Source organism: Anarhichas minor, unplaced genomic scaffold, assembly GCF_050575085.1.
Source record: "Anarhichas minor isolate MPS153535 unplaced genomic scaffold, ASM5057508v1 ptg000040l, whole genome shotgun sequence".
Lineage (NCBI taxonomy): Eukaryota > Metazoa > Chordata > Actinopteri > Perciformes > Anarhichadidae > Anarhichas > Anarhichas minor.
The window spans coordinates 4,377,239-4,404,067 of record NW_027466486.1 but is presented as its reverse complement, the minus strand read 5'-3'; the positions used below and the strand labels follow the sequence as shown (position 1 = coordinate 4,404,067).

Genomic DNA, 26,829 nt, shown 5'->3' with positions numbered 1-26,829 from the left:
ATGATATAGAATTAAGCATTGATCCAAATTTAGCCAAAGCTTCACCATGCCAACTTTCTGATTAGCCGTACCAAAAAATGTCAGAAACTAATGTTAAGCCCTTCAACTTGTTTTCAAATAAAATTAACCAAACAGAAATTCAGTCATCAAAAGTTGATTTCACATTTAAGTAAGTACGCAAGTGGACAAAATCAAGAGCGTAGATTATAAATTGAAGTTAGAACACTATTAAATGATCAACAAGCCCAAATTTGCATAATTTGCATTATTCATAGATAAATACATCATGATGTTACAGTTATTTTGGTCTACAACCTGTAGGAGGACTCCCCTGACCCACAATGCACCTCGAGGATAATGTTTTGGTGACGTCATGCGTGGCTGGAAGGGAAGAGACAGCCAGTGGGTGGGCTGGGTTGTGATCCTGTTTTCGGCTTCTTTCATCACAAATAACGCCAATACGATCCAATAGGGATAGACAGACATCCCATAATGAGTTAGAGGCTGTATTTCGCATGTGCCAGGTAGGCTTATATGTTTAGTGTCTCTTTGTATCTGATGGTTATCGCCTGGCTGAGCCGTGTGCTTTGCGAGCTAGCTTAGTTTAGCTCGCACGGCTAGCAGCAGCAGCACCGGGCAGACGTCTGTCTGACTGGCGCCTCCGAGGCGCCTGTGGACGGACAATAAAACCGCTCGTTAATGGCCTGTGAGCTACAGCAAACAACCAGGCCCCCCCTGTCTGTGAGGTTTACGAAGGGAGATTGCTAATAGCTTTGCTTGGTGCTGTACTTCACATCACCCGAGGCTGTGACATTGAAATGTAACGTGCTAGCTTAATTTGTGTTATGATGCTAACGTTATTTCTTGCATATTCGATATTTAACGTTGACTCGCAAAGGAACAGCTCCAGTACTGTGATGTTACCTTCAAAGCCATTGGTAATAAATAGCAGCTTAATTAAGAACTAAACTCGGGATTATATTATGTCAGATTAAAGACCTTTAGCTATTTATTATAACTATATTATAGGTGGTTGTCTTTGAAATGGCTGTGGTTTATTCCATAATCATCCATATGTTTTAAATAAAGCTTTGACAAAGACAAACAGGACTGTTGACATTCAGCCATTAGAAGTAGTTGCTTCCTCTCTGTCTGAAGCCTTGGCAGGGATTATCAGAAAACATAGATGTAATGATCCTCTTTGCATGAGAGTACTCATTTGAACTCTCTCTGACTCCTCTTCCCTTCTTCTCTCAGTGCACTGAATCATGGGTCGCTGCAGTGTCCACGTCCTGCTACTGCTCCTCCTGCAGGCCCTGCAGACATCAGCAGAGGGCTCAGGTATTGTCTATAAACGTTATGTTTGACTGTTTTCAGACCGTGATGTTATCTATACGTCTGTTCATGTGGTGCAGTCAGATGATCATGCGCAATATATATATATATGGTTTATTTTGAGTGAGAATCATTCACGTGGTAGATCTTTGCTAATAAACAAAATAGAAAAAGGAGAAAACTGGTGGATTTGCTATGTTATTTTTATTTTTGATTCATTCATTTATTTACCAGGGATGGTGCACATTACATATAATTTCAGTTTCCACCTCACCTGCTGCTCATCTGTCTTTTAGTTGACCGTTATGTTTGCCAGATAGAAAGCTTGCTAGTTTGATTAAGAGTGAAAACAAGTTGGTGAGACGGAAGTCTTTCTGTCGGCTTGCTGCCTTAAATAAGTCGACAGCGTTTTATGTGTTTCTGCGATACAACATGAGTGTATGCTGAACTCGTATCATCTCTTCCACAGATGGGAAGTTGGAGTGTCTGTGTGAAACCCCTCAATCCCTCCAGGCCACGAAGTGCCACGGTACTCGCTGCTTTTCCTCGGTCAAAGTCAGCAGCAGTGGCGTGGTGTTTGAGCATGGCTGCCTAGAGGGGCTGGACAAAATCCGCTTGCATTGCTCCACAGCTCCGTCTTTCCACCAGGCCATTTTCTGCTGCTCCCAGGAAATGTGCAACGGCAACACCACCAGGAGTTCACTGATGTCTCTGCTTCCAACAGGTTGATAGTAGTTCATGACATGCAAATACAATAATAATCTCCTGTAGCTGTCTGTTAAATAATCAGTCAAAAGTCACAATCTCAATTTTCCCCCTTTTGTCCACAGCACCAGAAGGTGAGCCGGTTCGGTACCGTGTGGAGACCTTGGCTCTTTTTGTTCTCGGCCCGGTGGTGGTTCTGGCTCTGCTGTCTGCAGTATCAGTCTTGGCCTGCAGGAGGCTCCATCACGGCCGTCTGCAGAGGCTGCAGGAGTTTGACACTGAACAGGGAGCCATAGACGGCCTCATCACCTCCAATGTGGGAGACAGCACTTTAGCGGTAAGAGTGAGCGAGGTGCAGAAGAAGATGTTGATAAAGACAAAGAGTACATAAGGACTACTCACTGAATCCAAAGCACAAAAACACATTTGTTGATCTTTGTTGATGCTGAATTCCAGTAGCCGTGCAGCTATGTGTGATATGTGTATACTTCAGTGCCTTCTAACGATTATGGCATAAGCAGCTAATCTGATATCTGTGTCTGTCTTTAGGAACTGTTGGACCACTCGTGTACATCAGGCAGTGGTTCAGGTCTCCCCTTCCTCGTCCAGAGAACCGTGGCCAGGCAGATCAGCCTGATGGAGTGTGTAGGTACGTAGAACGTTTGTTTCAGGTCTGGTTGGTGATGAAAGGTTTACTCATCAATCAATCCATTTGTAATTTGAGCATTCAAATGAAAGTATGTAGGTCACATGCTTTGAGATCCTGTTTTGTACCGCACAGAACAGTTTGTACCCGTTTGGAATTGGAAAAATGTGGTTGCGTACAATTTTGTGCTGTTGATTTGGAGACGTTAGCTTTCTAAATGCAGGTGTGTCTTTAATTTCTCCTTTCCTCGCCTCTCTTTTCCAGGCAAAGGGAGGTATGGAGAGGTGTGGCGGGGCCAGTGGCAGGGCGAGAATGTAGCTGTGAAAATCTTCTCCTCGAGAGATGAGAAGTCCTGGTTCAGAGAGACGGAGATCTACAATACTGTGCTGCTAAGACATGAAAACATACTGGGTGAGAAGAGAAGTCTAATGTCTGCTTGTATATAATGAGATTTTCCCCATTGTCTCTTCATTCCTATCAGAGATCATCATTTTAGCATTGTTAACGAGAACATCGTTGACTTAATGCTTTTCATGTCCTATGTGAAGCAGTTTGAATCGCCTTGTTGTAGAAACTCTTGAAATACAAGTTTCTTTTTCAAGCTAAATGCGTGAAACATTCAAAATGTCTTAACACCTTTATGTGTGAAAGCTGTTACACACAGAGGTGCACGCAATACAAATGCAACACCTGTGCAATAAACCAATCCGGCACATTAGAATATAGATTGATGAATTAAGCACAGCAGCAGCATCACACACCGTGTTTGCATTATGACCTACCTTTTCTGAGAGTACTTGCTCACCTAATATATCTCTCTGAGAATGAATAAATACAACCAGATCCACTACATCTCTTCCAAATAACAGGATTACCGAGTTGTCTGGCTTTTCAAAGTAAAAGGTGGATCTAGAGTTCGGTTAAATAGATGAATAAATCCGACACATTTTGATCAACTTTGCTCACAGTTCTCATCTCTCTTCTCCCAGGCTTCATGGCGTCCGACATGACTTCTCGCAACTCCAGCACCCAGCTGTGGCTCATCACCCATTACCACGAGAACGGGTCGCTTTACGACTACCTGCAGAGAGTGGCCGTGGAGCCGTCGGAGGGCTTGGCGATGGCGGCGTCGATAGCTTGCGGCCTGGTGCACTTGCACACGGAGATCTTTGGCACAGAGGGGAAACCGGCCATCGCTCACCGGGACCTGAAGAGCAAAAACATCCTGGTCACAAAGGAGCTGCGCTGCTGCATCGCAGACCTGGGTCAGTCTGTCGTCCTTCGTGTTCCTTCATCTACGAGTACTATCAATCTTTTGTCTGCGTTTGCCTCCCACTCTTCCTTCCTACCACATTAACCATCAACACAGGAAGGAAGTGGTAAAGTAGTTGAGCCTAAAGTAGTAAATTCTGCGAGGTATTTATTTTCCAGCACCCATCCTGTCAGACACTGGATGTGCGTTTCTCAAAGTAATAAAGCTCTCGCATGATTTGATTGGTTGTGTGTAAGAGGAGCGTTTTGCTGGCGACGCGTCTCGGTGTGATCGAGGCCCGTCTCTGTATTTGTCCATCTCATACCCGGTGAATATTTTTGCCAGAATTTCTATATCGACACAGTTATCGTCCTACTAAAACACTGGTGATGTGTGATTGTTACAGGGCTGGCTGTGACCCACTCCCAGGCAGACAACCTGCTGGATGTGGGCAACAATCCGAAGGTTGGCACCAAGCGCTACATGGCACCTGAAGTGCTGGACGAGAGCATTCAGACAGACTGCTTTGATGCCTATAAGAGAGTGGACATCTGGGCCTTTGGGTTGGTGCTGTGGGAGATAGCCAGACGCACATACAGCAATGGTGAGTGGCATGCATTTTAGGGCTGTTGCACAATAAACAACCACCTCTAGTTTCTTATTTACTTTTATATACTGTTGTGTGTTCAGATCGGCTTCAGGCTGAGACCTCCTATTGATCCAGTTACTCGCTCTAATCTCCATCATCCCAATTTGACTTTCCAGGTATTGTTGAGGAGTACAAGCCTCCGTTCTACGATCAGGTGCCGAATGACCCCAGCTTCGAGGACATGAGGAAGGTGGTGTGTGTGGAGCAGCAGAGGCCTTTCATTCCTAATCGTTGGTTCTCTGACCCTGTAAGTATCACTCTAGTATCTGTACTGTATCGATGTATGTAAGGCATGCTACCCTTTTATCACACACTATACAATGACAATTTATGTGACATTTTTATCAGACGATATTATGATTTTATGGCTTTTTTTTGAGACATTTGACATACTAAAACATGACAGTTTTATGATTAATTGAGTTTGACATTTTATTTCTGACACTAACTAATGGCATATGACATACTATACTCTTACCTTGTTATGACATACATTTTTATGACATATGATACTATGATTTTTCTTTTTTTGTGAATTTTTATGGCATACTATTCTGACTTTTTAAGACATTTTTATTGACCCAAGCCAAAGATGTGCAGAACCACTGCTTCAAGAGACATCATCCCCACATCGTTGTGTGATTTCAATCGCTCATTAGCAAGAGCCACCGCTCGCTGTGCGTGTATCACTGCATGACTCTCCTTTTTGTTTCTTGATCCACTCTTCCTCCTCCCTTCTCTCTTAGACTCTCTCTGCTCTAGTGAAACTGATGAAGGAGTGTTGGTACCAGAACCCCTCTGCAAGGCTAACGGCACTGCGCATCAAAAAGACCCTGGACAAGATCCACAGCTCTCTGGAGAAGGGCAAGGAGTCGTGAGGGGGGGGGGAGCCTCGGGTGAAGCTTCCTGATGTGATGTCAGGGATCGGCTTAGAGAAGCGTCCGGTGTTTGTGAAACGGACGAAAGGACGATAATGGGAAAGGACAGACGACCAGAGGAAGGACTTGTTCAAGTGTCATCCAGCCTCATCCTTCACTTGCTCTCTCACTTTCTCTGCGGTTGCCTTCCACTGACATCCCTCTCTTACTTGAAGCCCACAAATGTGGACGAGTCCTGTCTGAATACAGCCAGCCTTTGTGACAGGACATAAAGCAGGTGCCATTGTGCACACTAACCTGAACTGTAGACTGTTACAGGATGGCATATTGTAGTACTCCATCCCAATGCTTTAACGCCCATGCAACACTGCTCTCACACACACACATACACTGAGTGTCTCTTATAATTCAATTTCTGATCCCCAGTCAGTGTTTTTTGGCCTGTGGTTGTGGCGTTCTGCATTAATAGAACATGACAAGTATCTCTACAAACCACACAGATATGTTCACTTACAAAAGAACAGCCAATAGAATCAAATGTTTTCAACTTTTAAAAAAATGTTATGATATTTATTAACTGCTACCAAACTGCTGTGGATAATGTAACACTGATGGTGCGTGAAAAGGATTGTATACACAGGCATTAACTCTACTGGACTGTCTGCACCCATATTGTCATTATTGGAGCTGGTGAAAAATAATTTTGTGAGAAATGAAAGCAAAGGGTAGGAAGTGATTCCTGCTGAGCTTGTTTGTAGGATGGGGGGGAAAAGTGGATAAAACACTAGAGATACACAATGATCTTGGTGGCTCTGGAGTAGACGCACACTAAGTACCTGCCGATAGGAATGAGTCTGTATCTTATAACAGGAATATGATACTCTGCCTGGCACACCTCGTAAACTCACTGTGGCTCTTCTGTGCAAGCGGAGAGGAAGCGAGGAAGACTTGTTTGTGATAGAGCTGACATTAAGATATCGAGAGGTGAAGGTGGGCTTCCATTGACTACTCGTCTCCCATCATGTCACATTGTACAAGTTGCCTGAATAACAAGGGAAACACTCAATCTTCATTTGGAGTTTTATTGTTTTGTTCAAGATTCATTTTTACCAGACAAAGTTGCCTCGGTGTGCGGTCACAAATGAATTTGTTCTTAAATGCTGGGTTTGTTTTGAAAAACAATGCTGCTTTGTCTTTTTTTTTTATATGTAATAAAACAGTTACTGCTCTTTTGCCTAGTGATTATCCAGACTGTCAGTTTGCACATTGTTTGATTAATCCTTCCTGTTCTGTTTTGTCACTCCCTAGTTAATCACATGGGCCTAAAACACAGATGTGCACAAACAGGACCTATAAGCATTATTGTTGTGGAGAGATGTTGGAGCAATTGTGCTGCTATAGTCAGGAACTGCGAGCAGTTGGGGGTTGGTATATGCATTACTTATTTCGACATACAATACTATGACTTTTTTGGAAAAAGTCATAGTATTGTATGTAAAAACAAAAGTCACAAAAAAGTCTTAGTATAGCTGTTACAACCTGTCAAAGGCTGCCACATGAATGGGAGACCAGATGAGTTAAAAGTGATAAATACACATTTATTTAAAGAACATAAACTAAACAACCAAAACAAATCAGAAGGCGTGTTCAGGTGCTGAGTCATATATATATATATATATATATATATATATATATATATATATATATATATATATATATATATATATATATATATATATATATATATATATATATATATTTACTACTGCTACCACAGCACTGAGGATGACGTCAGACCGATGTGCTTGAAATGGACTGCATACATATTGTCAATAAAAGGATCATAAGAAATGATTAGTTGAGAAATAGAGGGGAAAAGTGCACTGAGCTTTTTTGGTGTGTGGAAAAAAAACAGGATCAATATTACAGATACACAATTATCCTGGTGGTTCCTGGAGGCACACACGCCTTACAATAATAATATGATACTCTGCCTGACTCACTTCATAAACTCACTGACTCATTTGTGCAAGCAGAGAGGAATCACGGAATACTTGTTTGTGGTCAACTGACATTTTTATGATATTGGAAGTGAAGTTGTTTTCTGTAGCGAGTCGGGCTTCTATTAACACCTCATCTCCCATCATGCAACACTGCACCAAGTGCCCGAATAACAAGAAAAACAATCCATCTTCATTTGGGAACAGTTTTATTAAAGAGTCATTTCAAACAGAGTTTAATGTTGCCTAGGCGTGTGGTTACAAATACATTTGTTCACAAATGCCGGGGTTTGTTTTGTGAAAGAACGTTTTGTCTTTATGTGATAAAATAGTTACTGCACTCTTGCCCAGTGATTAGCCAGCCAGTACATTTACACAACTTTATAACAGCTAATTTACACAACTTTATAACGTACAACACCGTAATACTCCAGTCTAACCACTGCTACAGTACAAAGTCAGCAGCTCGTTCAAGTGGACGTCATTCTAAGAGTAATGCTTTGTGCAGGTGACGATGAAACTACCTGCAAAAACCTGCAGCTCGACACTAAATGTGTGAAAAAGGTTTTATAGGAAGGAGCATGAGCTGCCATAAAAACCATGTGGCAATAAGGTTGTAGCTCAGATGGAGCTCCTGCATGAGCCCTGTATACATCCCCACTTACCCCACAACTGAGACAGTTTGGTTCATTTCAGGTTATCTGGGAGAGTCTTGTACGGGTTGAGAATACCCTTGGGGTCCAGCATGGCCTTGATATTACCCATCAGAGCTACAGCCTGGCTGGGTTTGCTGTAGTAGATGTAGTTCCTCTTCTTCAGGCCCAGTCCGTGCTCTGCACTGATGCTGCCGTGACAGCTGGCCGTCCACTCGTAGACGAAAGGCTCGATGGCAGCGAGAAGAGCCGGGTCTTTGACAGGAGAGGTGATGTTCAAGTGCAGGTTTCCATCTCCTAAAAGTACAGATGCAAATGCAGATGATTAGTTCATTTTGATGGGCAGGTGGTACCTTACATGGTGTGTGTGTGTACAAGTCAATTTACCATGTGTAAACCCCGTATATACTACAATTACTCAGTATTTCAAAATGAGATCAAGCTGTTGTCGGTGTACTAATAAAAGAGATACCAAGAGATCCTATCTCATGCTAGCAGGCCATTATTTCCGTCCTGATATAAAGACTTTTTTCGTGTCTTTCCATCTTCTGGTCTTACCTACGTGTCCGTATCCCACCACACTCTTGGCTCGGTCCCCCAGGTGCTCCCTCATGTCCGTCACCAGCTGGTAGATCCGCTCCATGGGAAGTGAGATATCATACTTGTAAGTGAAGCCATCGTGAGTCAGCGCCTCTGTGACGCGTTCACGCATCGACCACAGTGCCTGAAAAAGTGGAAGTCATCATCATCATCATCATCATCCTCCTCACCAGGATTTTCGACATAGTTAAGGCTAACACAGAAGTATTATTTAAACCCCCGCGGTATGAAACTGATTACTTAAGTTTAGGTCGAAAGCTTTTTGTCTTTTCATGGGACTGGTTGTAGAATATAAACAGACTTATTCTTAAAAACAATTTGAAACAATACCTTTATTTTTGAGTCTTCAGTCGCCACGGTCCCATCGGTAACCAATGATGACGTCATCGCCTCCTCTAGGAAATTGTGGAGTTTTTCCCCGTCATGTGTTGGGTCAGATCCAGATGTTTCTATCACGACGTAGAATGAACAATCTGCAAGATGGAAGAAAGAGTTTGGCACGGGGGTGGTGTGTGGTTAACGGCTTTATTAACTAAGTGTTTGCATGTGTGTGTGTGTGACTACCAGAGATGGGATTGGGTAGTTTGAGGTGCGTATTCAGCAGCCTCATACATTCACTGTCCAGGAATTCGTAGGCTGACAGAATTTCTCCCAGCATGCCCTTGGAGAGCTGAAACGTCTTCAGGAGCTGCTCAAAAGTCTCACAGCCTAACAAGAAATCAAAGAGAACAAAAGAAAAATGAAAAATCGATGGAAAAAAACTCATCTCGACATTTATCAACTGGACTGTGATACGATCTCCTCAACGTTCTGTAAGAGAGAATATGAGAAATATGGAGATATGAGACAATCGTACCCAGAAAAACCACATTAACAGATTTGGGTTTGCGTGGACAAAGGATGGACACTGCAGCGATGACCCCCAGTGTTCCCTCTGACCCTATAAAGAGCTGTTTGAGGTCATATCCTGTGTTATCTTTACGCAGTGTGGCCAAGCAATCCAGCACTCGCCCATCTGCCAACACCTGTACATGCCACATACATACACAGACAAACATTAGTGCATTTATCCTTTTTAACATACTACTAGTTTCTCATGTATTTAATCCACTCACCACCTCCAGGCCGAGCACAGTCCCGTGTAAGGAACCGTATCGCAGCAGCCGGAGTCCCCCCGCGTTCGTTGCCACGTTTCCCCCAATGTGGCAACTACCCTTTGCCCCCAGATCAAGTGGCATGATGTAGTCTCTGTCCTCAAGGTAAGTGGACAAGTTCTCCAAGACACAACCTGCCTGACAGGTCAGAATGCCTGACAGACGGAGGGAAGAATTCTTAAAGATTAGTCCAATATGCTGTAAGCACATAAACAAACATTGAAAAGACAGGCAGCTGATTCTGTGTGAGACTAAAGCATGTTAAGACTTACCAGAGATACTATCAAAGGTAAGGATGTTGTTCATGAGGGCAGTGGAGAGGATGACCTCATCATAAACAGGCACGCTGCCTCCAACCAGCCCGGTGTTACCTCCTTGAGGGTTGACCGCCAGATTACGACCGTTACAGTACCTACAAGAGGGGAAATACAACGACTTACACCACCTTATACACCCCTCACTTGTGTATTTGTCGTTCAATCCACCATTTGTTCTTTACTTTAGAATTTGAGACACTTCCTCTGTTGTTTGAGGTCGCAGTAACACTTCACTGGAACCTGCAGAGGATGCATGAACAGAGAAAATGAAAGATGAAAGACATCTGTGAATCGGTGGAACTTCTATCTTGAAGTGGAATGAGCTGAATTAATTTCCAGTCATGACCTCTCACTGACTTGAGCCAATCCACATTGCAGGACTCCAGCAGGTCGGGGTCAGTGATGGCTCTGCCCGGTAGGATCTTCCTGAAGAAGGCCAAATCTTCCCCAGTTATCCTGGAGAAGGGCAGCCTGTCTGGGGCTGCAGCAGGGGACGGCCTGGACCCGTCTGACCCCGAGTGCAGCGTTCGACAGCAGACTCCGAGCTGCCATGAGGCGGCGGGAAGGAATGAACCGCGAAGGTCCACAGGAGAACGTCCCGCTGTGGCTGCGGATGAGACGGTGCTGTGGGGGCTCAGATGTCTGAGAGCCGTCCTCAGCCTCAATGTTCTTTGGAAAAACCCCACCATGACTGGAGTACAGGCGCACACAGGCTGCAGGAAAGAGAGGACGAATCATTAAGCTGTTTCCTCAACATATGTACCTGGTATGGAGACACACTAGGTGTGTGGAGCAGCTGGGTAAACTACAACTAAAACTACACATGCCTACTCATTTGTCAGCTTTGTAGCTAATGTTTGTTAGTTAACAAGCCACTGCTGTGATGCAGTCTCAAAGTACTGTCCTCCTGTAGATTATGAGTCTATAGGTAACTTATTCACTAGCTCTCCACTTACTGAACAGCTCTAGGAGAACTTGAATCCACAGAGAGAAACCTGGTGTTAGTTTCAGTTGCTCATCAGCACTCGACTTTGTGATATTTATTTTTGCTGTCTCAATATCACCAGTCCAATTCAGAACAACCTGAGTTTTGACTTTGAACGTTACTATCTAATGTAACGTTACTACTGTGTTGTTCATGTAACTAGGGAGGAAATACTCTGAGTATGAGGCATTTAACGTTTACCGTTTACCGCATTTACTCACCGTAAACGTCCGGCTAACAACCTGCATCTTTCTGACCGCGTGTCTACTTTCGTGTCATATCTAAGAGCGAAATCTGTGACAAAGTTGAAGGACGTTTCGGTTCCTTAAGAACGCAACACCGCTGCACTGTTTACTGCTACAACTAGCATGAGGGATTTACGGGGGGGGGGGTTGAAAGGTCATGCCGACGACAACGGACCAATGAGAAGCCTTCTTTGAGATTGAACCAATAGCTGTGAGCGTTTCGTCACTGTTCAGCCGATGACGACTGGGGAAGACAAAGTCACTTCGTTTAAGATTTAAAGAGACATTACACACTTTTTGTAGAACCTGTCCATCTAATGTGGTGCCTGGAGAGGAAACTAACTAATATCTACTTTAAATATACAATTTTCCCCAAGCGGTTTGCCCAGAATAGGATTGAATTAGGACTTTAGTTTTTAAATAATGTAAGAATGCCTGTGACATGAAAGTGACCAACCCTGACTAACACTACACTGAGGTTTATGAAGAGTTATTACAGCAAATGTAAACATCTAACAGATTTAAATCATTCTGGAGACTGTGTTTCCATATATAACATGTCTAACAGACAACGCAGTTCATTATTAACCACAAACTGATAGGAATTGAGGTGAACATTGTCTTGCACCTGTCTTTAATACATCACTGATCCATACTTACACTATCTAACTAGACATTTATTTTCTGATAAATGCTACAGCTTGAGTAACCACATGTCTGTGTAGTTTTTGTAGGAATAAAATGTCATTCTCTATAGTAAAAACATGCATTTGTTGTCCGCTACAGGTGCCTGACTGGAATAGATCAAGATTAATATTTAATCCAGTACATTATTTGTTCATACTCATTACTTTAGTGTCCAGCTTTAGAGGATTAATGACTGCAGGAGATTTGGCCCGGCCTGAAAAAAAATCATTATAAATAAGAAGAAAAATAAATCATACAAAATGAATACAAATTTAATTTATTTGAAACAGACAAAACTTCAGATTATTCCTCATGCATTCAGTAAAGTACACAGCATGCAACACTTTTTAAAATGTATTTCTTAATTGTTCACCGTCTCAGCCTACAGTATAAACGACTGTAACTAATAATTAAATCCAGTTTTCAGTAACACCGTTAGTGCAGCTCATCCCGTAACAGCTCTCAATACTTCAAGCTCACATTGTGTTTAACATAACAGTCTTCTGTGATCCAGCAAAGCCACAAGAGGGAGAACACCATAGAACACTGTGAATCCAGTACAGGCTCAGAGACCACTTCAGGCACTGGCAATACTTTCATTATCGGAGGAGTCATTACTGAGCAGATCTGAACTGAGGAGAACACCACACCGATAAAGTCTCAATTCCCGAAACCCAGAGAAAAGACGTCTTCTCGTGTGTCCACATCTGCATCCCAGCTGCTGTTCATACGAGCCGTCTGGGTACGTACAGCGTGCGGTTATCTCATGCTTCTGGCTTAAACCTAAATGCTGACATGGCTAACAGAACACATAAGCAATTACCCAAATTTATAAACAAATTGATGATGAATCTACAAATGTAAAACAATTGAAACTATGTCTCCTTGGCAGTAACGTGTCACAGTAGTATCAGCGCATTGGTCAAACTATTTATTTTTTTCCCCTCAAAGATTTCCCATTTTGAAATAAAATCTCTCATATTATTCGTCTGCTTTTCCCGCTGCTCTGCACAAATGTCTCCCAACCTCAGTGACATTTCCAGCAGGTCTTGCGAGACTCCGTTTGAAGACCATAGATTTGAAGCTCGATGGCAGTCAGCTCAGCAGCGTGAGCCAGCGAGTCTCAGGGTGATCGTTGCGCTCTCCAAGTTCACTGGTCTCACAGTCAGAGCTGTTGCTGGTCGTACTCCGATATGAGCTTCTTGATGTGGGCCAGTTTGTTGTGGAGATATTCACAGCGAGTCTTGTCCTGGTTGTAGTTGGGGTTGGACTAAAAAAAAAGGGACAAAAGAAATAAAAGACTTGATTATTTAACAGCAACAGAGAGGAGTGGAGTTGCCACATGCAGCAATCTTGGGATAAACATTGACAAGTCTTAAAAGGAAGTTGTCACCTTTTTGATTTTGCGATACTCCTGAAGAATTTGATAACGAACCGTCTGTGAGAGAGGACGAGAAGGAATTAATGCCGGTAGATATTACATAAGCTTGCTAAATGTTGGAAAAATGTCTATTAAAAAAAAAAAAAGCATTCCTAATAATATAAATGTGATGGAAAAACAAAAAAAGCAAAAATTAAATCATCAATAGAAATATTATATGAAAATATTTCATTATCAAAATTATTTCATGAGGAAGAAAATGCATCAAACATAATTGTTGGACATCAAGAACGAACAGGGCGTTGTGGTGAGTAACAGTGAAGGTACTCATAGATTTAGTTTGACAGGAAACTCCACAGGGCGCCTTTTATGGAATAACCATTTCTGACATATTGATATTTGTGTTTTTTCTTTTCTAAACGACCATATGCTGACATTTCAGTGACATAATGTTTACAGTGAGAATCATAGCCTACGAAGCGCAATTTATTTTGACATTTTCAGAATTGAATGGCAAAAATTCTCTCCATTTCTTTTGTTTTCCCTCAAAAAGGAAAGCACACAGTGCTCAGCTGAGGATTATGTGTTTGTTACACCTCTACTTACCGTTCTGCACTTGGTGCAACAACAGAGTTTATGACAGAAATTAGTGGATTCATCATTTCATATTTGTATGAAACGAAGGACTGGAACATGCCTTGTATTTATGGGACTCGTGGTGCAGCCGTTTGAGCTGCGCGTCCAGCTCCATGAACTGCCGCGTCACTCCGTCGATACGAGCGTGTAGATCTCTGTATTCGCTGTACTCCGTGTTGAAGTCCTGCTTGTAGCTCTGTCTCTGGTCGTGATTGGAAATCACTGCGTACTTCCTGCGCAGAGAACATAATAGGGACACTCAGATCAGTAAAGAACCCACCAACACAATAACGTGTTAACAACTTGCAGACGTTTAGTAGCGCAAAATAAAACAACCACAAACCTGATAACTAAACCTTTTATCTAAAAATACTGGATTTTATCATTTGGATGCATTTTGTGGCGAAGAACCAATTAAAGGTTTACTTACAATAGATAGTCGGCTGTGTCATTGTCTGCTTGGAGCACACCAGAGTCAAACAACATTTCACTTGGCTCTGAAAGGAAAAAGAAACAAACAATTTTAGGATACTGAATATTTGACACGTTATGTCACTAGTCAACACGTAACAGCGCTCACCTATGCAGTACAAGGAGACTTTATCGTTTGGATCGTCTGAACTGCGATCTTTCCTCCTTTCTTTCCTTCCTCTCATCCTATCCTTCTCCTTGACCGACAAAAACAAAGTCCCAATCACCGATGCGGCACGTGAAATAGAACAACCAGAACGAAATGAAAAGTGGTTTTCTCACCTGATCTCTGTGTTTGTGTTTGCTCTTCTTCCTTTTGATTGTGTGTCTGTTCAGATCAGGCACCGTCAGAGGGGACGGAGGGCGATCGGGGTTGGGCTGAGAGGGGTCTGATGCCGGAACTTCGGGTTCCTCCTCAGCACAGGGAGTTGGTTCCAGCCTCTTGGCCACTTCTGCCTCCCGCTGACAGACTGCCGACAGGGAGTCAAAAAGCTTTCGACGATCAAGCGAGTCCCTTTTCCCGTCATTGCCCGTCTCCTCCGTGACGACTTTATGAGCCGCTCGTTTGGAGGGCCTCACTCTTGGCTTGTCTCTGGCTGTTTTGCTAGACAAGTGGGATATCCTGGGCTTCTTACTCGCCAAAGGGTCAGTGTATTCCTCGGGCAGGGAAGGCTTTGGGCGGTGCGCCGGGGAGGAGTTGGGGGTGTCTCGTAGTGGACTGACCTGGGCCTCTGGGACGATGAGGAGGTTCTGTTGAGGCTGAAACAGCCTCCTGCAAAGTCACAAGAAGGTGATGAATAAACGATTTCATCAAATCTACACTTTGTTTTTGCATATAGTATAATTTTCTTCACAATTCTTGAGATGCTGCTACGATACGAACACGGTGGCAAGTATCTAATTTGTGTTACCTGACAAAGATTCGTTTGAGGAGCTGCTGGTCTCCGGAGGAGTAGCCTGGCCAGTCCCTCTGCAGCTCCTTGTACAGACCGTCCTTTAGACCAAATGTGTTGTCTCTACTATTGAGCTGACCAACCTGCACACAAACACGAAGACACACACAAAGATAAAGCAGGTGAGAAAATACTCGGTGCTCAAGAGAACAAATTCATTTTCTTGATCTGTATAAATAGTTTTCAGGGTGACGGTGTTTACAATTTACATTTAAACTTGATGTTTACAATCATAACTAAGAAGATCCCCTGTGTTTTTCATTTAAATGGTTCTTATAATGAGACCTTTATTTATCTGGCTACAGAGGAAAAACGAATTACCTCCATCAGTTCAGAGTCCAGCATGTCTTTGTCTTTTGCCGTCAGTCCGTCTTTCTGCAGCCTCAAGATGAGCTCAGGCCTCCTGTACGGCCTCAGAGCCAGCAGATGCGTTACTCTGTCCCTGAGCTGCCTCTCCTGCATGTCGGCCACGCTCTTCCTGTTCGGAGCACAGGCCCCCTTCTTCGGCTTGGACGCGCCGACTTGGACGCCCCTCTTGACGTTGCCGAGGAGAGACTGGGACTTGTCGGCGTGTTGGGGCTTGGTCAGGCCGGCCAGCGCGGGGGCCGGGGCTCGCACCGTCACCTTCTTGCCTGCGAGGGAAGAAGGTGATCTCACATCAAAGGCAGCACGTGCCTTATAAAAGCAAAAACATGCTTGGCTGAGGTATCCAACATCAAAAAGGTAAGTTACCGTTTGCTCTCGTTTTTTTTTCGTTATTCTTAAAATGTTGCCTAGGTTGAAGACGAATCCCAGTTCTAAAGTGTGATACCACTACTTAAAAAGAGTGCTTTTCCAGGCTGCATCTGTCAAGATCAGACACCAGAGGAAGAGGACTTAGAGGATAAAAAGAGAAAAGACCTCATTACACCTCTTCAGAAAGCCACATCTGGGTTACAAGCGTTCAAGTCTCAGGGAGCAAAAGCTGCCATCTAATTTAGGAAATAACCACACAGTTGCACAAGCCTGTTGTGAGTGAGGAAGTGGGTTTTGCACAAGCTTCCTCTGAACTGACAAAATCATCAAAACTAGTGTGTGTGCGCGTGTGTGTGCGCGCGCGCGTGCGTACGTACGTTGACTGAAACAAGATGACGTGACTAAAATACCTGTTTAGAAGGAAGTGGTTTGGTGGTTAGAAGAAAGACAGCGGTAACACAAAAAAAAAAATAAAAAATCGTGCGTTTGTATATTTTGGTGAGCAAGTATACCGTCTCTGTACGTTTGTGGAGACTCCGTATCCTTTAAAATAACTTTAATATACATTATATGTGCTGCATAGCAGTACAGTCTAGCAGAAAACAGACAAACAGGACAAAAAAAACTGCAGAAGGAAATAAGACCCGACTGTTACCATGTCATTGGTTACTATGCATGTTGCTACGGCAACCATTGCAATATGGCCGACTGTATTTTGTTGGACGTAATCAGCACAGTACACATGTGTCTTCAGGCTAGTCTTATTCCTGAGCTGGGGTTATGTCTTGTACAACCCAGCAGAGTGTTTCTCTGCGTCTTCCTACCCTGGAAGCGCCCCCCCTGCTTGATGACGATGGCTCCTCGGCTGCGCGTCTCCTCCTCAGCTTGGGCCATGTTCTGGCGAGCTTTGTCGTACGAGTCATCCGTGGCGTTGACGGTCATCTTTTTCTGGATCACCCCGAGACATGACAGCTCCTCGGCAGCACTGGGAGGAGGGAGGACAGCGAGTTAAAAAAAACAAACAGGGGACCTGACGGAGCTTTCAGGACGTCTTCTACGCGTCATGCTAAGATTGTTTGAGTGCCAGTCCTCGATCAGCTGGACTCCTTCACTACCAAACACACAACATCTATCTGTAGTGCAATGTTATTTGAATTTTGGCAACAGCTCTAAAAGCTTGCTTTTGTATTTTTGTCAGGACTCAAAGAGACTCTTGGCATCTATTAAAAACACAACTCTACATTTCCAGACTTCCTAGACCTGCACAGTCAGGACTCCCCGGAGGGGTTTCTGGCATTTAAAGAGTGTGACAGAGAGATATAAACCAGCAGGGTGACTCGTAAACATATAATCACTTTGCACTAACATGTTTACACATAACTCTCATGCGCCATAAAGTGTGTGAAATGTTTTTTACCCAGTGCCGTGCTGTTGGAAGCAGTCAAAGCTTCCGTGCGGGTTATCACGGGCGACGTTCGTCAAGCCGAAGGTGAAGCTCCTCAGTTCATCTCTATTCTCAGCGCAGGGGACGGTGATTCTCTGTGACAAGAGGCAGAGAGAGACCAGAGAAACAATTAGATTCAACATCTTTCAAAACCTTCATGCACGAGATGAGATTATCCAGTTAGTGTAGGTCAACAGTTACCCCTTTGTTGCCATTAAAACAGATGGTGGGACGGGAGGACCAACCCTGAAGGAAAAAAAAAGACAAATCATTGAGACATTGTAGACGTGCAAATACAGACACACACAGATCTGAGAGCAGACCGGCGTGTAAAACGTACAACATAGAGGATGTTTGTGGTTTCATTACTGCTATTACTCAACTCAACATTTACTCTTCAGCCTGTAAGCTGTTGCTCTTCATGTATGAAACAAGCGATGCACTAATTCCACTTTTTTATCTCTCAGTACCCAAGTACCAATCCAGTACCAGGCTATCCAGTTCCCAAAATTGTTGTCTGTAAACTGCTAAGAACTCATTGGAGTCACTTTTAGAAAAGCCTTTAGTGGCGCTAAAAGGAGCTGCGCGGAATCCGACTGATTGCCTCGAGTGATGTCACTTGAGTAACAATTGTGGCTGAAGACAAAAGTAAAAAATGAAAGAGAGTTTGAAGTGAGTTTACGTTCGTGGCCCGCTCCTCATCTCTCGCTGCTACATTCGCCTGAACTGTATGTGATCAGTTTGCATTGTGGGTAATGTAGGCACCAAGTTTTGACACGGTAGAAAAAGAACGTGTGGAATAAAAAAACATCTAAATTTGATGCTGCATCAAATTTAGATTGTGTTTTTTGTTGTCCATTGTGACAATTGCAAAGCTAAATCGGTGTCCGAAAAGCACTTCATCTACGGTGGATTGCTCACATAGCACACAGAGATTAATGAGGGAATCCCGTATTAATCTCTGTATCTGCGCAGCTATTGACCCAGCCTATCATCCCTAATGAAGATGAATACTTTCACACTTAAGAGCTTGTTTCCCCTCTAAACACAGATTCATTGTCATAGGTTTTTAAACACAAATCACACGTTCTACTTTTTCCTCTTTCTACTTTTACTCCCTGCGAAATGTACGCTTTGTGTATCCTGACACTAGTGCCTTTAAATACATTAAAATTGGGTATAAAGCGGCCACTGTCTAAGGTCATCAAGACCAGCTTGTCACATGAGACTGTTGTGAACAGGCCTGTCATCTCGTAGGAAAACGGAAGAAATTAAAGTGACACGTCTGCAGCTCGATGCGACGATGACTAGAATCAAATTGACCTTTTCATGGAGAGGATTAGTGAGTCCACCTGTTGATGAGTGCAGAGAGAGCGAGGGTGGCTGCCAGCAGTCGGTTTTGGCCGGGCTTCATGCAGAGTAGTCTGTGATCAGACCATGTGGGTTATGAATAGCCACACTTAAAGCTAAATAAAGAAACTAGATACATGCACAACAGCAGCAGCAGTATTGTGTGCACGGTTTAAACCCTCTGTGTTAGGTGTTTTCCCACTCCTTCCTGTCTATCTCATTACAAGAATAACTAGAAGTATGACAGGAGCGGTGTTCTCACCTCTCATCAGAAAATGAGAAAACATGTTCACCGAGGAGTTTCCTAATCGGGTTACTGGGAATTACTGAATAGAGGAAGTGTTGTACATGACTGTTGTCAGCTGGGACTTCCTGCACGGTCTGATTCATTTGTGATTAAGTCAAATGTTTGAATTGTATTCTGTCCATCTGTCTCCCTGAACCTAAAACTGCCTGCAAAAAGGAGAAGTACTCCATCTCTTAAATGCAATCCAACATGCCCCCCAACTAATACTACTACCACTACCACTACTACTACTACTAGCCCCCCCTCCCACAGCCTGTTTCCTTTCTTCTCCCCTCGACTGGTGAACGTTCACAATACTTGCCCAGCAGCTTGCTACCGGCACACAGGGAAGGGTTTCCATGTTGCATTATGCAACACGTATTTACCATTTCATAGCTCAAAAAAAAGGAGACTTGTGGGAGACAACAACCGAAGAAGAGATTTGGTGAACTTCGGCTGAAATGAAGAAAAAAAAAAAATAATCACAAACCCGCCTTCCTCGCCTGTTTTTACCACTACCGTTGTTTTTAAGTAGAGGTCCCCTTGACGAAGTGGTACAACCGATATCAACCGGTACTGTACGTTTGAGACAATGATGAATGAAGAATAGTTTAATAAATAGCCTACCTTGTGGTTTTCAGAGGAGCCAATGGCTCTTGCCGCGCTGTCAGTGAGTTTGACATGAAAAACAGAGACGTTGCCGCCGTTCAGTTTACCGGTGGACAGTCCGTAACACCGGCTCTCCTTCAGCGCCGACATCCCGCCGTAGAGCTCTTATTATCATACAAATCCCACACAAACAAACAAACATTGGCGAGAAGACGCAGAGAGAGAGAGAGAGAGAGAGAGAGAGAGAGAGAGAGGCTAAACGGTTCAGTGTGGCTGCTCCTCCTCCGCGCGCTATTCTGGAGTAGATCGCGTGACGTCATGACGGCTGAGCGGATTTGATTGGCCGAGAGACATAAATAAACCGTTACGTAGGGCTTACGTAACCACTTCTACTTTTTCCGCCTCCCCTCTCACTATGCTAATTCTTTTCTCTCTTTTCCATGAAGGGACTTTCTTTGGTTTGAGTGTGAAAGAACAGCTCATTCATCTTTCTTTAGGTTTGGATTAAATAAAACAATACAAAAAACACAACTATGATAGCCTAGATTAAGCTAGGATTTAGAAATACTGAGGTCACCATGACACAAAGCACTCAAACTAAAAAGGTTTGTTTGTTTTAATTATTTAGGTTTTTAATATTAAGGACTGGTGCATTGGTGGACTCAGATCTTTTAATTACAAGTAGGCCGTGTATAAATACACTACAAGTATAAGTCATTCATTTAACATGTAAAACTCCAAAAGCAAAAGTAGTCATTACACAAAATAGCTTATTTCAGAATAACATACAGAATATTATATCATTGGATTATACTTATCGGTGCATTAATGTGCGTATCACTTTATTATATACTGATGTGCAGTTTATAATATTACCATCAACATTTATTTGTTAATTATATTTCATTCATAATCTGGAACTACTAATTTAAACTTCAGAATAAACGCAGTGGAGAAAAAAGATTTACAAGACAAACTCCCAGAAAACCTGAGGTCTGCACCAACTCTTAGTTTTTAAAAATATTTCTGTTTACCCTTTTATTAAATCAAAGTTGGGATTATTCATTCATTTATTGCATATTACCCTGTTTATGCTGTTCCTTACGAAAAACAACAAAAACAACAACACATGTTTTGAGACCGTCTTTTAAACTAAATCTAATATGGTTTTGAAAAGTCTGCACCTGTTTGTGGATGTACAGTATATTATTTATAAATGCTGCCTGATGTTTGTTGGTGTTGTGATTTGGCTGTACAGGATGTTGCAACATAATTTGGCTTAAGTGGCTCAATTGGTTGTTTTTCTCAGTCCATGCGTCTCATATTGATTACTTGGGTTAAATATGGTTTGAAAGTCAGCAGTAATAACAGGCAGGGTGTTGACAGAGAGAGAGAGAGAACGACAGATATAAATATAGTTCACCACATCTGTGAACATATACTCAGCTAAAAGTAAAATGTCTGACTTTGAAAAATACTTTTAAAAGTACTCCAAAGCAGCGAAATTGCAGCATATAAGGAGGCTTTGTCTTTTGTTTCATGCCCATTTATGGCATGTTAAGGATGTACGGAATATTATATTAATATTCTTTCCTGATGCTTATGCACACTGCTAATTTTGATCGCTCCAACTAATTGCTGTTTGACTTAATTGCACATCTGGCATTTGAGGGTTGCTGAAGCTCGGAGTCTCTCTATCTCATTTCCCTTCTGCCTTTTTAAAAATCATTCACGTCAGATATATTCATGCATACAGAGCAATTGCTCAGTGCTTTGCAGATAAGTAGAAACTGAAAAAACACAAAAGACAGAACAAGCACATGACATTTTTTAATACAAATGACTTGCTGTTTGAGCATTTGAAATTCATTGTGTGTGTGTGTCTCATCTGTCTCTCTCTCTCTCTCTCTCTGCCAGTGTTTGAAGCAGACGGTTGTCACAAGGCAGATGAGAACTGTTCAAAGCTGACTCATATCAAAGGGCCTCTGGGTCTTTGTAGCGCAGCGTCTGCAACAGGTGACATTTTGGGCTCAAAACCGTTTATAACTTTGAACGCTCGCTGTGAGATCGAACCTCCCCTCAACCCAGCAGGTACGGAAGGGACAGATCAGGACAGATCAGGACAGGGGGACACAAAGAGACGGAGGGAGAGGATGAAAGTTAGTATCCTCTCACTTTTTTTGTTCTGCCGTTTGCTGCAGGCCAGCAACATCAGGACACTTCATCCAAGAGCCGAGGTAAACCTTTCAACGGATAAGAGGAACTAATGGCATCATGTGAATGAACTCAGGATTACAGCTTTCTTCTTGTTAGTAGAAAAGGAAGCACTGACATGGTGAGTTTAATGTTCTCTATTAGTGCTGTGCTTGCGTATCCATCTATTTATTACCCTGTGGATACCGTATGTCTATGTCCAATACGTACGGATTTAAATAACATTAGCAGCCTTTACATTTTTATACATTAACACACAATAAATATAACTTGGATCTACACTAAATCACAATATATGTGTCAAGTTTGTCTTATTTTATTGAAAGTGTGAACAAGAAAACAGACAGCCTTTTATAACTTGGTTTATTTGAATGTATATCATGCTTTCTTATAATGTATTTTAGTTTGTGGAATTTTTTTAAAACACTGATAAAAGAATATTATCAGGAGAATATTATTATAATTGCTTCTTTAGACCAGATCTTTAGAAAGACAGCGGGTAAAAGATGCCCATGGCAGGCGCTGAAGGTGATTTGCTGTTGCAATTTGCATATTGTTACATCTTCGTTATTGAAAACATGGTCTGACTTTCCTTCACCCTCAAGGCCATGGCAGACCCCCTGTCAGACAGCAGCCCCCTCATCAGTGCAGCAGCCTCCTGTAAGCTTCGTCTGGTCCGCCTGCTGGTGGAAGGTGGAGCTCAGGTCAACAGGTGCAACCCGAGAGGAGAGACCCCTCTCCTGGCTGCCTGTAAGGCCCTGAGAGGGGAGCCTGCTGGGCCTGCGACGGTGAAACTCCTCACCTACCTGCTCCAGAACAAGGTCAGTCTGCAGTGAGTAACATTTGCAATTTCAACGCAGAATATATGTGCTTACATGCTATCTACAGTATGCAAGTTTTCACAGAAGATGTATTTCTAATGCATAATAAATGTGTACCTGCAGTAAGAGAGGTATACGGTACTAATGAATACAGGTTCCAGATGTTTCCAGCTCTGCTTGTCCTCCACCCTGTAGAACATAACACAAAGGCAAGACAATTATGGATTACATGGAGGATTATGTATTAGAAACTGTCTCGTAAAGTGTATTCTTACTTGAGAACCATAACACAAAGCAGCAATGCCAGATAAAGTGTCATCATAATCAGATTACATGTATTTCTAACTTTAGTTTTTCATTCACTAACAAGCTAAATGTATAGACTCACACTGGGCCATTGCTGAGGTTTCATCTTCTATCAACTGACCTCCAATGTGGACCAATCAGGCAGATCCAAATGCACAGGACCGGGCTGGACGCACTGCTCTGATGTACGCCTGTATGGAGCGAGCAGGAGCTCAGGTGGCGTCCACCCTGATAGCAGCAGGAGCCGACCCCAGCATGGAGGACAACTCCGGAGCCTCAGCACTGGTGTACGCCATCAATGCACAGCACCGGCCGACACTGAAGGTCAAGTAAATGTAGTAAAAAGTACAATATTTCCCTCTGAGATATATTGTAGTAAATGTATGAAGTAGCATAAAAAGGAAATACTCAACTCAAGTAGAAGTTACGTCTATTTTTCCAATTTTTTCAACAAGTTTTAGTAGCCCACAATTATTCAAAAGCTTTTCCTCCCGACAGATTTGAAGACAAAACACTGAATGTTATTAAATGATCACTATGAAAGTAGTTCAAATGTGTAGCTACTAACAAAAACTTCAGTATTTGGCCCCATCAAACCCAAACTACAATCAATACCCCAGCGGCACTGTGTACTTCAGGTGTTGGTGGACGCCTGCCGGGCCAGTGGCCGTGACATCATCATCATCGCCACAGAGATGGGTGTGAACGGCGGCCCGGTGACCAGGCATTACCTGAATGCTCCTCCATGTCCCGACACCTCGCCGGTGTTCTGCATGTCCCCGTCAGACATCGTCCTCAGGACCGGATCACCCAACTCACCCGAAGGAGAAAACATCTTCAACTTCAGAGGAACTAGTGAGTACTGCTGATTGTTAAGAAAAGCAGATTAAGGAACATATAGCCGGCTATTGTTTTGTATGGTGTAGTTCAGTTTAAAGTACACTTTACATCCGCCTTTTTGCAACTTGAGATACTTGATACTTGAGGTAACGGATCACAGAGAACAATATGTTCACTTTTATTTTTGTACGAGTCACATCGTCGTTGCATAGATTTAATGCCACTGAGAGTACACTACATCGGGAACATAGATGGGAATTCCTTAAACTGCTGAGAAAAATATAAATCTGAACATCTACAGTTACATCAAACTGGGCAACTCCATCTGCCAAGGAACTCTCAATTTCAGCTGAATGGCCCTTTAAAAGCACAACAGCTGTGACATTGGTGAGTAACATTGTGCAAGTGTCCTGGTTTTCTTTTTCACCTTGATGGTGAGATCAGCACCATCAACAGCAGGCTACTTAGTATGCAGACACCATGCCCCTCCTGGATATAGCGGAGCGGTGTGTAACAAAGGCACGTCTAGACAGATGAGAATAAATTCCTCGTGGTTGAAATCATTAGCTGAGTGCTCCTTCCCGAGGAGACGAGATGGAAATGTGTTGTCAGGGTGAGGTGAAGCTAACTCTGGTGGTGCATTACAATGAAAGATTGCAACCCTTCATTTGCACTGCATTGTGGGAGCTTTTATAGTAACAGTGACTGTTTTAAAAATGCTTTTTCTGGCAGTTTTCTAGTATAAACACACCACGTACTCCTGCATAAATCTGCTTAGAATTAGTATGTAGCATCAAGTACATTTTTTCTTATATACAGTAGCTCTATCTTCAGACCCTCGGGTAAGGAAACCACTTTAATGGGGGTAAAAAATGGAAGAAACTTAAGGAAGAAGATGAAGAGATGTACGAAATGGAAAAGAAGAAACAGTTTTTCTCAACTACTTCCATATGTATGCTTTTCACTCATTGTCTGTGTCTTATTCGCCTTAATCAGGCCAAAGGGGAAGCAGCAGCAGCAGCAGTGGCAGCGGCAGCGGCAGACATCCCTCCTGCGAGCTGAGTCCGCTGAGCCAGTGTAGCACTCCACCGCCCAGACAGAGAATGCTATCTGAACCATGGCTGGCCATTCACAACCTGGCCTGTCTGAACCGGACTTACGAGGAGGGCATGAGGGAGAGGAGCCGACAGGAGGAGGGGGACAGAGAGGATTCAAGGAGGGAGAGAGGAGGGAGGGGAGATGAGGAGCCACATTGTCATCAGTCCAGGATGGAAGAGAGAAAGGAGAGCGCGGTTCAAAGGAGCCACAACAGATATGGAGGAGAGACTCACAACAGCCGCGGTGAGGACTTTCTTCCCAGGCTCTCTCAGTCGGTCCTCTCCCTCACAGAGATGAGCTCGTCTCAGGCAACCCCAAGCAGACTGGTCCCCGGGAGGTGTTTGACACCTGGAGGTTCAACATCAGACAACATGACCCTGAGGAGCTGTGTCGTAAAGCTTCCAGCCTGTTTGTCCCCTCACTCCCCACTTCGCAGGAACACCCTTCCTTACCTCACGGTGGTTCCTCCTCCGCTTCACCTCCCGCCCTTAGCCAATCAATCACACTCCCACCTCCAGGTTCCAACCCAGGTGTCCCCCTCCAAAAGCAGGAGCATGGTGGTTCTGCCTCACCCGCCCAGCTCCTCTCCACCCTCCTCTTCATCCAGGGCATCTGCAAGATCGGCGTTATTCCCCCGGCTGCCGCTCGCCTCCTCTTTGACCTCCCTGGTTGCTGCTCCGGCCTCCTGCAGCGAGAGGGGCAAGAGGTCACCGCGTCGCCACTCGGTGCAGCTTGAGCAGATCAGAGGAGGAGAAATCCTTTAGGCCGTCATCCCTCGATGATGTGCTTCTCTGATAAAATATATATAATATAAATAAATAAATATAATTGGATCATATTTGTGTTGTGAAATAAGCCCAAAATGTTAAAAGGAATAAAACAGATTAATAAAATACTAGGTTCCCAAAAGTAAATATTTGCTGGTTTTCTTTGTCTTCTTTGGTGGTAAACTGAACAAACAAAAACAGAGCAGTTAAGCTTAATCTAAAAAAAAAAAGGGGGATAAACCCACGACTGCGAAAAATGTTTTTAATCAATAAATTGTCACATTTTATAGCCAAGCTATGGCTGCTGACCCCTCCTCACAGCTTTCATACATCCCAGTGAGCTGAGAGCTAATCAATCAAATAATGTTTGTTTTTAAAGGTCTGAAATGGTGAAACTCAGAAGGTATGGCAAGAAACAAAATGCTACATTATATTTAGAAAGTGAATATTTTTATAGCAAATATGCTTTTTCTTAATCCCGATCCAGCATTTCACGATCCCTCCAAATTGGGAACCACTAGTTTAATCTGTATTCTCATGCCGAGTAATGAAGATTTTGTGGAGGAATATGGTGACCGTATCAGTCCAGTAAAAGACGTGTTCATGGCAAAAGGAGTGAAGTCATTTTATTTGTTTTTAATATGTATCTACAACAAGGGGGACACAGGCAAAAACGACTGACAACTTGATGAAAATTAAAAGAAAAGCAAAAAAAAAAAAAAGAAATACATTTATTATCAATGCAGTTTTCCCACCTTTTTTTCCCCAATAAGCAACATTTTTTTGTCTAAAGAAACTTTACAATATAAAGA

General features: G+C 43.1%; 4 protein-coding genes across 6 annotated transcripts; 2 read left to right on the top strand and 2 right to left on the bottom strand.

The window, feature by feature from the left end:
* The first annotated feature begins 371 nt into the window (after positions 1-371).
* Positions 372-6,699, top strand: acvr1l (activin A receptor, type 1 like). The gene is made up of 10 exons (XM_076108043.1): positions 372-524; positions 1,258-1,341; positions 1,805-2,059; positions 2,166-2,377; positions 2,590-2,689; positions 2,951-3,097; positions 3,676-3,951; positions 4,345-4,542; positions 4,704-4,834; positions 5,334-6,699. Exons 2-10 carry the CDS (start codon positions 1,269-1,271, stop codon positions 5,463-5,465), a joined length of 1,524 nt encoding a protein of 507 aa, XP_075964158.1. The 5' UTR covers positions 372-524; positions 1,258-1,268; the 3' UTR covers positions 5,466-6,699.
* Positions 6,700-7,655: 956 nt separating this feature from the next.
* Positions 7,656-11,546, bottom strand: d2hgdh (D-2-hydroxyglutarate dehydrogenase). 2 transcript variants are annotated; one of them, XM_076108312.1, is made up of 10 exons: positions 11,396-11,546; positions 10,536-10,902; positions 10,372-10,429; positions 10,145-10,284; positions 9,834-10,027; positions 9,575-9,743; positions 9,283-9,426; positions 9,049-9,191; positions 8,677-8,842; positions 7,656-8,415 (listed from the first exon to the last, which is right to left on the bottom strand). In XM_076108312.1, the coding sequence occupies exons 1-10, from the start codon at positions 11,420-11,422 to the stop codon at positions 8,153-8,155; spliced, it is 1,671 nt and encodes a 556-aa protein (XP_075964427.1). In that variant the 5' UTR covers positions 11,423-11,546; the 3' UTR covers positions 7,656-8,152. The 2 variants fall into 2 exon arrangements, with proteins under 2 accessions (XP_075964427.1, XP_075964428.1); XM_076108313.1 differs by lacking the exon at positions 11,396-11,546 and having other exon boundaries at positions 10,547-10,701.
* Positions 11,547-12,367: 821 nt separating this feature from the next.
* On the bottom strand, positions 12,368-20,231 carry LOC142968442 (RNA polymerase II elongation factor ELL-like). Of its 2 annotated transcripts, XM_076108301.1 has the most exons (13): positions 19,990-20,205; positions 19,749-19,818; positions 17,928-17,972; positions 17,700-17,821; positions 17,107-17,267; positions 15,869-16,179; positions 15,506-15,630; positions 14,877-15,366; positions 14,704-14,791; positions 14,554-14,620; positions 14,185-14,356; positions 13,500-13,544; positions 12,368-13,376 (listed from the first exon to the last, which is right to left on the bottom strand). In XM_076108301.1, the coding sequence occupies exons 1-13, from the start codon at positions 20,043-20,045 to the stop codon at positions 13,272-13,274; spliced, it is 1,857 nt and encodes a 618-aa protein (XP_075964416.1). In that variant the 5' UTR covers positions 20,046-20,205; the 3' UTR covers positions 12,368-13,271. The 2 variants fall into 2 exon arrangements, with proteins under 2 accessions (XP_075964416.1, XP_075964415.1); XM_076108300.1 differs by lacking the exon at positions 19,749-19,818 and having other exon boundaries at positions 19,990-20,231.
* A 1,856-nt stretch (positions 20,232-22,087) lies between these two features.
* Positions 22,088-26,148, top strand: LOC142968488 (uncharacterized). The gene is made up of 4 exons (XM_076108368.1): positions 22,088-22,306; positions 22,791-23,636; positions 23,951-24,167; positions 25,149-26,148. Exons 2-4 carry the CDS (start codon positions 23,439-23,441, stop codon positions 26,012-26,014), a joined length of 1,281 nt encoding a protein of 426 aa, XP_075964483.1. The 5' UTR covers positions 22,088-22,306; positions 22,791-23,438; the 3' UTR covers positions 26,015-26,148.
* The last annotated feature ends 681 nt before the right edge of the window (positions 26,149-26,829 follow it).